Raw genomic sequence first — 16065 nt, 5'->3', positions numbered from 1 at the left:
TTTTTAAAAGTTACTTTTAGTGTACACACAGTAACATTCACTTTTTTGGTGTACATTCCTGTAAGTTTCGAGAAGCCCATAGAGGAATAAATGCACCAAAGTCAGGATGCAGAACAACTCTCCTTCTGTTCTCTGCCTGTACTGTCTTCTCTTTTCCAAAATGTCACATATATGGGATCATACAGTATGTATGAGATTGAGACTGGCTTCTTTCACTTAGCCTGACGCATTTTAAATTCATCCATGCTGTTGCACACATCAATAACACCTTGCTTTCTATTGCAGAGCGTCCACTGTCTGGGCAGTACCACAGCTTATCAACGCACCTGTCAAAGAACATTTGGGTTGTTTCTAGTTTTTGACAATCATGAATGATACTGCCGTAAGCATTTGTATACAGGTTTTTGACATTGAACATCTTTTCATTTGCTTGTTGGCAATTTGTACATCTTCTTTGGAGAAACGTCAAGTCCTTTGCTTATTTTTAATTAGGTTGTTTGTCTTTTTGTTGTTGACTCTTAAGAGTTCTTTATATATTCCAGATACTAAATCCTTATCAGAAAAATGATTTGCAAATATTTTTCCTTATTCTTGTCTTCTCCCCTTCTTTTTTCCTTTTAAATTTTTTCCTCTTAAAAATGAGATGGAGCCGGGCGCGGTGGTTCACGTCTGTAGTCTCAGCACTTTGGGAGGCCGAGGCGGGCAGATCACTTGAGGTCAGGAGTTCGAGACCAGTCTGGCTAACATAGTGAAACCCCGTCTCTACTAAAAATGCAAAAATTAACTGGGAGTGGCAGCATGTACCTGTAATCCCAGCTACTCAGAAGGCTGAGGCAGGAGAATCATTTGAACCTGGGAAGCGGAAGTTGCAGTGAGCTAAGATGGCACCACTGCACTCCAGCCTGGGCGACAGAACAAGACTCTGTCCCACAAAAAAAAAAAAGAGAGATGGGATCTTGCTATGTTGCCCAAGCTGGGTTTTAATCCCTGGGCTCAAGTGATCCACCTGCCTCAGCCTCCCAGGTAGTGGGGATTATAGTTGCATGACCATAGTCCATCACACCTGGCTTCTCACTTTCTTGATAGTGAACTGCGATGCACAAAAGTTTTTAATTTTGATAAAGTCCAATTTATCCTCTTTCTTTCTGGTTGTGCTTTTTGTGTTATGTCTAAGAATCTACTGCAAAATCTAGGGTCATGGCTAGATGTGGTGGCTCACACCTTTAATCCAGCACTTTAGGAAGCTGATGCAGAAGGATCACTTGAGGGCAGGAGTTTGAGACCAGCCTGGGCAACATACAGAGACCCTGTCTCTGCAAAAAAAAATTTAAAAATTAGCTGGGTGTAGTGGCACACACCTGTAGTCCCAGCTACTCAGGAAACCAAGCAAGAGAATCACTTGAGCCCAGGAGTTCAGGGCTGCAATGAGCTATGATTGTACCACAGCACTCCAGCCTGGGTGACAGAGCAAGACCCTGTCTTAAAACAAAACAAAACAAAACAAAACAAAAACAGAAAAAAAAAAGAAAGAAAGAAATCATAGGTCACAGAGATTTACCTCAGAGTTTTCTTCTAAGAGTTTTATGGTTTTAGCTTTTACATGTAGGTCTTTTATCCATTTTCAGTTAATTTTTGTATGTGGTATGAGGCTAGGGTCAAACTTCATGTTTTCGTATGTGGTTATCCAGTTGTCCCAGCACAATTTGTTGAAAAGGCTATTCTTTCCATATTGTATAGTTTTGACACCCTTGTCAAAAATCAATTGACCATCGATGTATAGGTTTATTTCTGTACTCTCAATTATATTCCATTGGTCTATAAGAACATAAGTCTACCATTATGCCAGAACCACACAGTTTTGATTACTATAGTTCTATAGTATTCCACTTTAATTGGCCTATTGACTTTTTGACTATATATTTTTCTATAGTACTTTTAGTAGTTTATCTAGGTACTATAATATACGTTTTCACAATTTACTTTGAGATAATATTTGATCATTGCTAGTAAACTGTCAAAATTTTACAATTATATAGGGCCCTTCTGCCTTTATGTTGTATTGCCGTATGTATCTAAACACACTGAAACACCAACACTGTTATCATTTTTGCTTTCAATAGTCATACATAGTCCTTGTAATAAATTTACTAGGGAAAAAAATAGGCTATTATATCTACTCAGATATTTACCATTTCTGCCGCTCTTTCTTTATTCTTGAAATCCCATTTCCTTCTGGCATCATTTCCCTTCAGCATGAAGAACCTTCATTAACATTTCCTTTAAAGCAGGTCTGCTAGTGACAAATTATCTTCACTTTCTTGATCTGAGATTGTCTTTATTTTGCCTTTATTCCTAGAGGATATTTTTGCACAATATGGAATTCTAGGTGGACAATTTTTTTCATCATTTTGAAAATATGATTTCCTTTCTTTTTGCTCTCAGTGGTTTCTGATGAGAAATCTGCAATTGTTTGAATCCTTGTTCTCCTATGTGTTTTTCTCTGGTTGCTTTCATAACTTTTTAAAATCTTTTTTAATCAGCAGTTATACTGTATTATATTTAATATAGTTTCTTTGAGTTTGCCCTGTACAGGATTTCTTGAATCTGTAAAAGTTTGTCTTTTACCTAATTTACCTAATTTCAGCCATTATTTTTTTCAAAGCTTTTTCTTCACCAATCTCTTTTTCTTCTCCATCAGAGATCCCAATAACCTGAATGCTAGACTTTTTGATATATAGTCATCACTTAGCATATACAGGAGATTTGTTCCAGGACCCCGCTCCCCCACCCCACCAAACACACACACCCAGTGTATAACCAATCTGCGTCTACTCAAGTCCTGCAGGTGGCCCTGCAGAACCTGAGTATATGAAAAGTCAGCCCTCCATACATACAGGTTTTGCAGCCCATGAATACTGCAGTTTTGATGTGCATTTGGTTGAAAATATCCACCTATTTGAGGGCCTGCACGGTTCAAACCCATGTTGTTCAAGAGTCAGCTGTATATCCCACAGGTTTCTGAGGCTCTATTCATTTTTTTAAAAAATCTTTTTGCTCTTTGTTGTTCAGATTTTGTCATTCCTGTTTATCCTCAAATTTACTGACGTTGTTTTCTGTTATCTACATTCCGCTATCAGGCCCCTACAGTCAGGTATTTAAATTTTTCTTATTTTATTTTCCAGTTATAATATTTCCATTTGTTTCTTTTACATTGTGTCTACTTTGCTAAGAACTTGTATCTGTCCATGTATTTTAATAGCTTTCTCCCTTACTTTTTGAAGTACGGTTATATTACCTGCTTTAAAGTCTTTGCCTAATATTGCCAACATTTGAGTCATCTTAAGGTTGGCATCTGTTGTCTTTTCTCTTGAAAGTTGATGAGATTTTTCTGGTTCTTTGTAGGTTGAATAATTTTAAACTGTATCCTATGCATTTTGAATATTATTTTAGGAGACTCTTCAGAATGTTGATTTTTGGTTTTAGCAAACCATCTACCTAATTAGATTCAGCTCATACGTCCTTGCTCACCTTCTGTGGGCCATGGTTCCAATATCCAATTAGTTTTCAAAGCCTGTGAAGTGATATTTGGCTCTACCCTGCTCATGTGCTACACAGTGCCAATCGGCAGACAGGACTCTACACAGTAGTTCAGTTCTCAAAGCCTTTGCTTTGATGCTTCCCATCAGTTCCACATATGTACAGCTCAGGGCTGGGCCCAGGATATTATTCACAGATTTTAGGAGTTTTTTTTTTTTTTTTTCCAGTTTCCTCTTCTCTGTGTTTTCCCGCACACTCGCCAGCTCGCAGTGGCTTCTTTTTCCCATCCTCTGGCTAGAAAGCCAGGCTTTTAGCCTCCTACACTGTCATGTACTTCCTGTGACCAGGTCTGCCTCTGGGGTTGAGCAATGAGTGAAAAGAGAAAGAAAAAGCATAACAGTGATTCTTTCCTGGGCCAGTTTCATAAGCAGGCAAATCATGCAGCCACATAGGGTCCAACCTTCAGAAGGATCTCACACTTAGTTTAACACTCTGCTGGAACCATCTTTCACCAAGGAACCCTGCATTTTCATTTTGTACTGGGGCCCATAAATTAAGCAGCCAGTCCTGATTTCCCCCACTCTTCAGACCCCTAAAGCCCATTTTCCTAGTACTTCTGTGTAGAGATAAGGATTTCCATCTCAGATTTTTAGGTGCCTGTGTGACCACTACAGCCACTGATACACCAGAATGCTGCTTAGTGACTAGGACTTGCCTTGAGGTCATGGCCTGGAGATAAAACAAAGAAACAGAAAAATAGAGATTCTCTCCATGCTCTTCATCCCACAGAGGACCCTATTCTAAGTCATCTGTCCAAAAAGAAGTTTCTCTTGGTGTTATTTTCTGTCTGTATGCACCGCATAGTTCTAAGATTTGGGTGTCCCTTGAGGTTAAACTAGGATGTATGGGAAGAAGAAAATCAGGAAACTCATCACCATGACAGTCATTTTTTCTTTTTGATTTCCTTCCCCATTCTGCCTGCTACTATTTACTCTTCAGGACCTGTGCACAATTGCTTTATGTATTTCGTCCATGATTTTTAGTTGTAATCAGTGAAAGAGATATTGTGAAGTGTGCTTACTTCATCTGGAAGGAATTGGAAGCACTTTGTTTTTAGAATTTGGAACAGTCATGGACAAAAGCAGAGTGCAGTAGTTGAGCAGGTAACTTTGGAGGCAGAATGTGCTGGAATCTTGCTTTGGCCAGGGCTACTCTCTGAACTCTAATTCTCCAACTCTAAACTGATGACAATATTTGTTCAGGAAGTATTTCTTGAATGCCTACTATGTGCTGGTGATTCTTAGTATTAGTTGAAATTATCTTAAGAAAAACTCTGCTAGCCCAGTCTCCAATTTTACAGAAGAGGGAGAGCCCTAGAGAGAGAAGGTGACTTCAGTTAGATCACCAGCTAGGAACTGTGCAGATGTGAATAAAACCTAGTACGTCTGACTCTCCATCCAGGGACCTTCCCATTGTACGTCAACAGCCATTTATCTCTTTGACTGTTGATTGTGGAGAGAGAGAGACAGAGAGAGAAAGAAAGGAAGCCGGCTACCCAGTCTGAGCAGGCCTTGTGAAAAGATCATTTTTGGCCTTGAGAATATATGCAGCAAAATTGTGTTACAGGGTGCAAGAGCTCAGGTTGGATTCTCTGCTCTCCATACAATTATTGTATAATCGTCAAACATCCTCCTGAGCACCTGCTGCAACTAGACCTAATCCAGAAGAAAGTGGAAAGGCACAGGGATGACCCAACATGACACTGCCCTCAAGCATCTTCCAAATGCCTGGAATAGAGAGAGGGTTAGGGAGTTTCAGGGCTGGAAGTTTGCATGTACAACAGAAAAGAATTCAACAGTACAAGGGAAAAGGTACTAAATTCCTTAGTAACAAATATACCCATTGCTATAGGAGTAGAAGCAGGTACTTGGACTTTGGATAACAGCCCTGGTCTACAACCTAAATCTGACACTTTCTGGTTCTGCAAGTTGGGATCAGTTATCTCATTTTCAGAGCCTTGCTTCCCTCGTCTGTAAAACAAGAATTATGGAGGTACCAACTTCATAGAGTTATGGTCTTCACAGTATTAAAAAATAACAACCGCCAACATTTACTAAGCCCTTAACTGTGCCATTATGATGCTTGTGTAATTCTCCACAAAATTTGCAAAATTCAGCCACATGTGATGTCTCCCAAGAGTTCAAGACCAGTGTGAGCAACATGGCAAAACTCTGTTTCTACAAAAAAATAGAAAAATCAGCCGGGCATGGCAGCACATGCCTATAGTCCCAGCTCCTCAGGAGGCTGAGATGGGAGGGATCTCTTGAGCTCGGGAGGCAGAGGTTGCAGTGAACTGTGATTGTACTACTGCACTCCAACCTGGGTAACAGAGTGACACTCTCCAAAAAAGAAAAAAAAAAAAGCAAAATTCATTTGAGCCCATTTTCAGATAAGAAAACAGATCAGCTAAATAGTGCATGAAGAGAATGCTTAGCACTCAGCCTGAACAAGGAGTAGGAGAAGGTGGGGGTGGTCTCTGGGACAATAAGAGCCTGAGGAGGAAATTATGGGATGAGAGAGAGGAAGATTGGTTTCAAAGACAGAAGAAACCTTCAAATGTCCAACCGCCAAGAGGCAGACTGGCCTCAACTTGGATTCTCTTAGAACCAGGTATGCATTTAGGGGAAGAAGGATTCTGAGAACAGAAGAGTGAGAACATGGGGTGTGGGGAAATGCACTGCTGGCGGAACCAGGAAGCGCTCTCTGGTCCCAGCTGCCACCAGCGCCCTGTGTTCCTGGAGTCTCAGCCTCCCCACTGTACAGTGATGGGGTTGGTGGGGGGAGTCTGCACTGGAATTAGGAGTTTCAAATGCAAATGCCTTTGGAAAGCAGGTATAATTCACTGGTAGGTGGGGGTGAGGGGAGGTGGGCCTGGTGAATGGGAAAAGAATGTTGTGCCTAAAGGCATTCATATTCAATTGTCGAAAGACTGTGCTGTCAAAACAAAACACATCTGCTGGCCAGATCTAGCTGCCCCAGAGTGTTGAGATCTTTGGTCTGGGTAAAACCTCAGTGGCCCTTCCAGCTCTTAAGGGTCCAGGGCTCATCAGGTGACTCCAGGCCTTTCTTTTTATCTCCTTCCTCCTCCTTACCCTCATCTTCCTACCTTTTTTCCTCCTCTTTTATTTCCTTTTTTTCTTTAATTGAAACACACCTAACATAAAATTTACTCATCTTAACCATTTTCAAGTATACATATATATTAAGTAAATTCAGATTATTGCACAACCATCACTGTCTTTCATCTGCAGAACTCTTCAGCTTGCAAAACTGAAACTCTGTACCCATTAAACAATAACTCCCCATACTCTCCTCATGCCAGTCCTTCCCAACTAGCATTCTGCCTCTTTGGACCTACTTACTGCAGGTACCTCATATAAGTAGAATCAGGCAGTCCTTGTCTTTTTGTGACTGGCTTATTTCACTCAGCATAATGTCCTCAAGATCCATCCGTGGGTTAGCATGAGACAAAACTTCCTTCTTTTTAAGGGCTAAATAACATTCCATTGCATGGATACACCCACATTTTGTGTATCCATTTTCTGTTGCTAGACCCTTGGGTTGCTTCCACCTTTTGGCTATGTGAATAACACTACTGTGAACATAAGTGTCCAAATATCTCTTTGAAGCCCTGCTTTCAGTTCTTTGGGGTAGACATCCAGAAGTGGAATGCCATTTTTCTTTATGTTCATGTTACTCTTTCTCCTTCTTTCTCCTTCTTACATTGTGATGTTTCTGTAGGTTCTGCCTCTGGAAAACAAGATGAAGAATGCCCGCCACTTCCCAGCCATCCTGTCTTTGGGAATGTCCATCGTCACTTCCCTGTACATCGGCATGGCGGCTCTGGGCTACCTGCGGTTCGGAGACGACATCAAGGCCAGCATAAGCCTTAACCTGCCTAACTGCTGGTATCTTCATGGGCTGTCAGGTGGTGGGGACTCAGGAATGGGTGGAAACATGTAGGTCACTTCCTCCTCCCTTCCACAGCTGGGAAACCGAGGTCTAGAGAGCCTCCCACAGAAGAAGCAGAGTTATCATTGGAACCACGGTCTCCAGATTCTCTGTCCTGGGAGTTCCTCCTTCAACAACAGCCTCCCAAATTGAGTTAAGCCTTGACATCTTAGTGTGAAGGAGGACATGACTTAAGAAGAGAGGACACAAGTGAGAGCCCTTGGTCTCCTAAGGAGAGAAGGGAAGGGCACTGGGAGACGGCAAGAGACAGAGAGAGGAGTTGGGGAATGGCCACACTTCCCATAGTCTTGTTTGCCACAGCCAATGGTTCACATTCCCCAAGTCAGAGTAACCAGATAAAAAAGTGGAAAACAAAAACCAATTGAGCCAACCTGGGCAACATGGTAAGACCCCACTTCTACAAAAAAATTTCCATAGCTTAGCTGAGTATGATGTCTCATACCTGTAGTCCCAGCTACTTGGGATGCTGAGGTAGGAAGATCACTTGAGCCCAGGAGTTTGAGGTTACAGAAGGCTGTCATCGCACCACTGCACTCCACTCCAGCCTGAGTGACAGAGAGAGACCCTATCTCTTAAAAACAAACAAACAGGCCAGGCATGGTGGCTCATGCCTGTAATCCCAGCACTTTGGGAGGCCAGGGTGGGTGGATCACCTGAGGTCAAGAGTTCAAGACCAGCCTGGCAACATGGCAAAACCTCGTCTCTACTAATAATACAAAATTAGCCAGGCGTGGTGGTGGGCACCTGTAATCCCAGCTACTTGGGAGGCTGAGACAGGAGAATAGCTTAAACCTGGGAGGCAGAGGTTGCAGTGAGCCAAGATGGTGCCATTGAACTCCAGCCTGGGCAACAAGAGAGAAACTCCATCTCAAAAAAATAAATAAATAAATAAATAAGCCAGGCATGGTGGCACACACCTATAGTCTCAGCTACTCAGGAGGCTGAGGCAGGAGAATCACTTGAACCTGGGAGGTGGAGGTTGCAGTGAGCCAAGATAGCACCACAGCACTCCAGCCTGGGTGACAGAGACTCTGTCTCAAAAAAACAAACAAACAAACAAACAATTTGGGAAGACCTGTGGAATCTGTAAAAGTCTTATGTTCTAACATACCCAATTCATGCAATAGTTTGCAGCCCTATAGACATCAACAGTGCCATATTGAACAGACACATGAACCTACATCCCATTGTGCAGCATTTTCTCCCACACCAGGTCATGTCATTAATTACAGGACATTTCGGTCTTCTCAAGCGGACAGTCACAGTCACTTGCAGCCCTAATTTGCCTAAATGGGGCCTCTTTCCCAAGATGATAATACCACTCATCAAGCATTTACTGCATGCCAATTATAAGCAGATGCCAAGCGGCACTGGTGTAAGTAGACTATGACCTTGGAGGTTCACTATCTTCACCTGCTCCTGATTTTGTGGGAATGGGGGAGGAACAGATAGTGCAGGTACACAAACTATAACATAGAAAAAGAAGCTCTCCAGAGTAGCAAACAGGCCTTGGGGATTTTCAAGGAAAGAAAGCACATCGGAAGGAGACAACAGGGAAACTCATTGTCTGGCAGGTCAACTCAATCCAAACATGGACCATTCTGGTACACCTGAGTCCAAGTCCCAGTTGCACCGCCTTACTAGCTTGTGGTGGTGGATGATTTACTTCACCTCTCTGAAACTCAGTTGCCTCATTTATAAAGTAGAGTTGTCATGAGGATTAAGTTGGGCTGTGTCTACAAGCATCTGGCTGTGGTACCTGCTCAGAAGAGGGGAATTTCAAAAACTTGGAGGGGTTTGAACAGATGGAAATGGAGTAAAGAGGGTGCCGAGGCAGCAAGACTAGTGTGAGCAAGAAACACAGAAATGTGGAAGTTAGCCTTTTTAAGGAATGGGCTAAACACACACACACACACACACACACACACACACACACACACACACACACACATTTATTTATTTATTTATCTATTTATTTTTGAGACAGGGTCTCATTCTGTCGCTCAGGCTAGAGTGCAGTGGCATGATCTCAGCTCACTGCAACCTCTACCTCCCGGGTTCAAGCAATTCTCCTGCCTCAGCCTCCTGAGTAGCTGGGATTACAGGTGTGCACTACCACACCTGGGCAATTTTTGTATTTTTGGTAGTGGTAGGGTTTCACTATGTTGGCCAGACTGGTCTCGAACTCCTGACATCAGGTGATCCACCCCCCTCAGCCTCCCAAAGTGCTGGGATTACAGGCGTGAGCCACTGTGCCCAGCGTCACACACACATTTATTAAACATGGAAATGCATCTACCACATTAGTGGACTGAAGGAAAATAGTCACATCTCAATAGATCAAATAGAAAAAAACTTAGATAGAACTCAGTACCCCCTGAAGCCTCACACACTCTCTGCCCCTAGCTTGAGGCTGGCAAGTACCCCTGTTTCTCCTTATATTCCACCCTGACTCCCCCTAACTTCCACACAGCCCTATTTATAAACTATCTCTTCCTCCAAGGATTTGGGATTCTGCAGTTCTCTCAACTAGAGGCAACAGTTATGTGCCTAGAGCTTTGGGGAATCCAGATAATTCCTAAGGACTGATCACAAAGGACTACAGTGTTTTAGATCCAGGGCTTTTGGTCTTAGCCACTTATCATCTGTGTCTCCCTGGGAAAAGTATCTGGCCTGAGCCTCTCTTTTCTAAAACGAAAGATTGAGCACCACATGGTAGCGATTTGCGAAGGTGCAATACATACTCAAGCTCAAGATGGTTTTTATTTCATTTAGAAATGACCCTTTACATTGTTTCCACTGAATCCAGAACCCCACTATTTTCACTGCATGCTCTGCTGTGACTCCCTCTTGATTCTTAGAAGGTCCCTCTCAGTCATTTTCAGAAAGGGAAACACAAGCCCAAGTCATTGTCCCAAGGTCAGAGGTTAATGTTCCAAGGAGGCCAGTGTCAGAACACAGTGGCCGTGGAGAGCAGCTCTGTGGTTTGTCTTGCAGGCTGTACCAGTCTGTCAAGCTTCTCTACATTGCCGGCATCCTGTGCACCTATGCCCTGCAGTTCTACGTCCCTGCAGAAATCATCATCCCCTTTGCCATCTCCCGGGTGTCAACACGCTGGGCACTGCCTCTGGATCTGTCCATTCGCCTCATCATGGTCTGCCTGACATGTGAGTAGAAAGGAGAGTGCAGTGTTTCTGCTGATCTTTTCTGAGGGCCATCAAGAATCAGCCAGATGGGCCGGATGCATTGGCTTACACCTGTAATCCTGGCACTTTGGGAGGCCGAGGCGGGTGGATCACCTGAGGTCAGGAGTTCCAGACAAGCCTGGCCAAAATGGTGAAACCCTATCTCTACTAAAAATACAACAATTAACCAGGCATGGTGGCACGTGCCTGTAATCCCAGCTACTCAAGAGACCAAGGCAAGAGAATCACTTGAACATGTAGGGCAGAGGTTGCAGTGAGCCAAGATCGTGCCACTGCACTCCAGCCTGGGCCACAGAGCAAGATTCATCTCGAGAAAAAAAAAAAAAAAAAAAGAATCAGCCAGATAGTAGAGGGCAATCATGACAATCAGCATTTACTGAGCACTTACTGTATTCCAGGGACCATTCTAAAGCTTTACAAGTATTCACTCATCTAAGCCTCAGGGATAACCCCATTCTTACATGTACCTAATTAAACAGATTTGTTGGTGTTCAGCCTAAGGGACTGACACAGCTTATCAAACAATAATTGTAAGAACTTGCTGGGCACTCTGGCACATGCCTGTGATCCCAGCACTTTGAGAGGCCAAGGCAGGAAGATTGCTTGAGTTCAGGAGTTTTGAGACCAGCCTGGATAACATGGTGAAACCCCATCTCTATAAAAAAAAAAAAAAAAAAAGAAAGAAAGAAAGAAAATAGCCAGGCATGGGTGCACCATGTCTGTAGTCCCAGCTACTTGAGAGGCTAGGGTGGGAAGATTGCTTGAGCCCAGGAGGCCGAGGCTGCAGTGAGCTGAGATTGAACTACTGCACTCCAGCCTGGGCAACAGAGTCAGACCCTGTCTCAAATAAATATATTAATTAATAAATAAATAAATCATAAGAACTGACATGTATTGAACACTTACTGTGTGCCAGGCACTGTGTTCAGCTCTTTCTAGTCTAGATTTCATAATATTTTATTCAGTCCTCACAACAATTCTCATGAGGTAGAACTATGATAAACTCTACTTTATGAAAGAGAAAACTGAGGCAGTGAGTGATTAATAGTTGGCCAGAAAGTGTCAGAGGTAGGATTTGAATTCAAGTCATGTAAGTCTAGAGCCAGTGCCCTTCACCTCCAAGGCAGACATTGAAAAATAGGACTCTAATTTGGCAACAGGTGTTGCTTGAACCTCACAATGTTGTATAAAGTGGGCCAACATTTAAAATGTGGGCAATCTTCCATACAAATGTAGATTTTTAAAATTTTTTGGTGGGGCTACTATAAAATGATTGGGCAAGCCTGGGATCACATTCCCCATCGGCAACAATCAGCTGGTGCTCCTTGGCCCCTGGACGGTCCTGTGCTTGCCTATTGGCTGAGGTCATTCCCACTCCCTGGCTCACAGCAGCCCCCATGACCCAGAGTACCCCTTTCTGCAAGTATTCCACCAGACACCGAAGGAGATGGCTAGAGATTCCTGTATAGAGTACAGGTGGCCCTGTTGTCCCTAAGATGCCTTTTGATTGTAAATGCAAAAGTGTCTTCTTTTTAAGGCCAAATTGTATTCCACTGTATGTACAAACCACATTTTCTGTATCCATTCATCTGTCCATGGACATTTAAGAAATTCTTTTTTTTTTTTTTTTTGCATAACATAGTGTTACTTTTAGATAATTATCAGTACACCGAGTAATAACATGTAACAAGTTCTTGAATTCTACCATCTAGTAATTTTGATTAAGAGAAACTAAAAGCAGCCCAAACAGTTATACTTGTATTCATTCTAACCATTAGCAGGAATGGACTAATTTAAGGGTGGCTGCTGCTTCACACAGATTACAAATAACTATTTACTACTTTTTCATAGTTAGAATCTTGACATTCAAGAAAGCACTACAGGAAAAAAAATATATTAATCTCTTTCTTTCTTCAAAGAACTTTTTTTTACTACATAAAAGAAAGAAAAAGTCAACATTGATACATTGATACATATGTTACTTCAGCTAAAAGGCATGGGAAAACATGACATATACCCATTAAATTTCTACGAAATATGATGTAAAAAGAAAATCTATAAATAAGTTCTAAGTCTGTACAAAGAAGCTAGATTTTATATTCTCTGAGAAGTGAAGGGACCTGCTATATAATACACAGAAATCATTTAATGCCTTTTCATAAGAATATAACTCGAGCTTCATATTCCTCGAGGGCATCTAAAATGCCAATCCGTGGTACAGGGGCTTCTTTCTCCCACTCCTCTTCATTTATGCAGCAGTTTTCATGGATTTCTGTCCAGGAGTCACAGACAAAAGCCAAGAGGCTAGCCAAGCCTTCACCCCCATTCTGCTGGAAGTAGTTCTGGAGGCTGGTCCTCTTCTTCTGATCCTCCTGCGCCACTTCAGTGCCATGGCTGCTGTGAGATTCCAGGGTTGCAGCTTCCTTGGTCTTGAACTCTTTCTCCCTCTGCAGGCAGTGCTGTTCAGTTTCAGCCTCAGCTGCTTCCTTGGCCTGCTTCAGCCTCTATGTTTTTGCTTACACTTGGACACCTTCTCAGTGGCTGCATCCTGGCCTGCAGCAGCTGCTGGATCCCCTGAGACTGGCTGAGGTGGCTCTTGATTTTCACTTTTCTAGGCCAGCCCACAGCATTTATTCGACACTGATTTTCTTCTTTTGAAGTGATTCATTCTCAATTTGACCTTGAAGGCAGGAACCATCCAGTATCTTAGATATTCCAGACAGATCAAGGAATTTGCCCCACAGTATAAAGACAACAATCCCTTAAGCCTACACTACACTTCTTCATGCATTGTCAATTAGCATGTATGAGTAAATAACTTGGAGTAATAGCAAAGATAACTTTTCTGAATGCTTTACATGAAAAATCTCATTGAAGACTTTTATGTCCTATGCAGAATGAATCACAATACCTAAAAGGATAGTAGCCTTCATCTCCATTTTGCAGCTGAGGAAACAAGCTGAGGAAGGGGTGGGACTTGGGCAAGGCCATACAAGAATGAACCAGACTCCTGCCTTCCAGACCTGTTCTGTTCTACCACACTCCTCCAAAGGAGGCCTGCTCAAGGCTCCTGGGATTTATTGGTGACCAGGAACATTTTTCATCAAATATAATAAAAAATGTAAAAGCCTAGGTCTGTAAACCATCCTGCTAAAAAAATATAATTTGAAAATTTTTAGCTTTTTGTGTTTCTTTGTTAGGTGTTTTCTGACATGTGTATAAAACCTGGAGAAGACACTTCTTTAAAGACACCTTGTGGATTTTCTTCCAACTGAAGATCTCTTTATACTATAAATGATTTCATATTCTAATTGTTTGCAAGTAAGAGGTTCTTATACTCATGTTAATTATTTATTAAAATGCTAGGCATTTTAAAAAATAATTTATTTATTTTATTTATTTATATTATTTTTTATTTATTAAAATGCTAGGCATTTAAAAAAAGAGAAGACTTCTAAAAAATTTGTACATTGATACAAATTTTGATAGTACAAACATTGGCAGTTTGTACATTGATATATTCCAAACAGCTTGAATGGTTCCCAGCACTGTTATTTAGTGTTATTTGTTAAGTAAGAGCTTAAGTTTTGTTGGCTATGTAAAGATCCAAAATGCACCTCAGTAGCATAAAGATTATTTTAAGCTAAAAACTTCTGAACAAAAAGAAGCTGCAGAAAGAAACTTTAATCTTCTTTTGCTGATGTAAGCAGGACCTCCTGAAAAATACAGCTGCCATAAATCCCTTCTCTGGGAAGTTTAGAGCCAGAAAAGAGACTTAGCATTATCATGGGAATTACTAACTGTTTAACAAATTTTATCTGAAACTGTCATATCTTCCATTTGTTATTCCATAAAAGCCCTTTCTCCTCCCTCCTTTTCCCCTTATTAAGGGGGTATCTTTGGCTGGTCTGGAAGCCAATTCATCTCAAGGCTCTGGAGCTTATACATACACTTTGTCTTTTCTCTTGTTAATCTTACCTATTGTCAGTTAAATTCACAGGCCCCCAACCACTGACCCTAAGTTGGTAGGGGAAAGTTTTTGAATGAATACATTTCCTCCCAACAATATGAATGAATACAATTAGACACAGACTCACCAAATTTTGTTATTGTTGTTGTTTTGAGATTGGGTCTCACTATGTTACCCAGGCTATCCTTGAACTCTCAGATCCTCCTGCCTTAGCCTCCCGAATAGCTGGGGCTATAGGAATGTGCCACTATGCTTGGCTGAATTTTTAATGTGTAACTTCTAGGGAATATGATTAGGGATATTGGAGGACTTTCAACTTTTCTTTCTGTAACTGAATTTCTGAGAAACAACTAGTTCATTTTTTAAGAAGAGGATTTTTTTTTTCTGTTTTTTTTTTTTTTTTTTTTTGAGACAGGACCTCACTTTGTCACCCAGCCCGGAGTGCAGTGGCGCAATCTTGGCTCACTGCAACCTCCACCTCCCCGGTTCAAGTGATTCTCCTGCCTCAGCCTCCCGAGTAGCCTAGATAGGCGCCCACTATCACACCCGGCTAATTTTTGTATTTTTAGTAGAGATGGGATTTCACTACGTTGGACAGGCTGGTCTTGAACTCCCAACCTTCAGTGATCCACCCATCTTGGCCTCTCAAAGTGCTGGGATTACAGGTGTGAGCCACTGTGCCTGGCCAAGAAGAGGACTTTAAGAACCAACTTTCAAAGCTTGGCTAAGCCTGGAATGCTCCATCTCTCCCCTATCTTCTCCCTGCAGGCCTCCTGGCCATCCTCATCCCCCGCCTGGACCTGGTCATCTCCCTGGTGGGCTCCGTGAGTGGCACTGCCCTGGCCCTCATCATCCCACCGCTCCTGGAGGTCACCACCTTCTACTCAGAGGGCATGAGCCCCCTCACCATCTTCAAGGACGCCCTGATCAGCATCCTGGGCTTCGTGGGCTTTGTGGTGGGGACCTACCAGGCCCTGGATGAGCTGCTCAAGTCAGGAGACTCTCACCCCTTTTCCAACTCCACCACTTTTGTTCGGTGAGCCTGGCACTGCTCCTTGCCCACCAGCACCCGACTTTTAATGATATGGATCTTTTTTTTTTTTTTCTTTTTTTGAGACGGAGTTTCTGTCTTGTTGCCCAGGCTGGAGTGCAATGACACGATCTCGGCTCACCACAACTTCCACCTCCTGGGTTCAAGCAATTCTCCTGCCTCAGCCTCCTGAGTAGCTGGGATTACCGGCATGGGCCAGCACGCCTGGCTAATTTTGTATTTTTAGTAGAGACGGGGTTTCTCCATGTTGGTCAGGCTGGTCTTGAACT

At 42.4% G+C, this 16065-nt stretch overlaps 1 protein-coding gene across 4 annotated transcripts in view; it reads left to right on the top strand.

Moving 5' to 3' along the window:
• Nucleotides 1–16026, top strand: part of SLC36A2 (solute carrier family 36 member 2) — a 30977-nt gene extending 14951 nt beyond the window's left edge. For 2 of the 4 annotated variants that reach the window (XM_054487471.2, XM_054487470.2), the window contains 3 exons: nucleotides 7339–7505; nucleotides 10567–10736; nucleotides 15514–16026. In XM_054487471.2, coding sequence (XP_054343446.1) covers nucleotides 7339–7505; nucleotides 10567–10736; nucleotides 15514–15785 — 609 coding nt within the window. In that variant the 3' untranslated portion in view covers nucleotides 15786–16026. Of the gene's footprint in view, nucleotides 1–7338; nucleotides 7506–10566; nucleotides 10737–13055; nucleotides 13148–13671; nucleotides 13811–15513 lie in introns of those variants that run through there. The other 2 variants (XM_054487472.2, XM_054487473.2) reach the window with 2 other exon arrangements.
• Nucleotides 16027–16065: the final 39 nt, after the last annotated feature.

The sequence above is a fragment of the Pongo pygmaeus genome, chromosome 4, assembly GCF_028885625.2.
Source record: "Pongo pygmaeus isolate AG05252 chromosome 4, NHGRI_mPonPyg2-v2.0_pri, whole genome shotgun sequence".
Classification (NCBI taxonomy): domain Eukaryota; kingdom Metazoa; phylum Chordata; class Mammalia; order Primates; family Hominidae; genus Pongo; species Pongo pygmaeus.
Note: the sequence above shows the minus strand (reverse complement) of the source record. Positions and strands in the feature narration are given on the sequence as shown.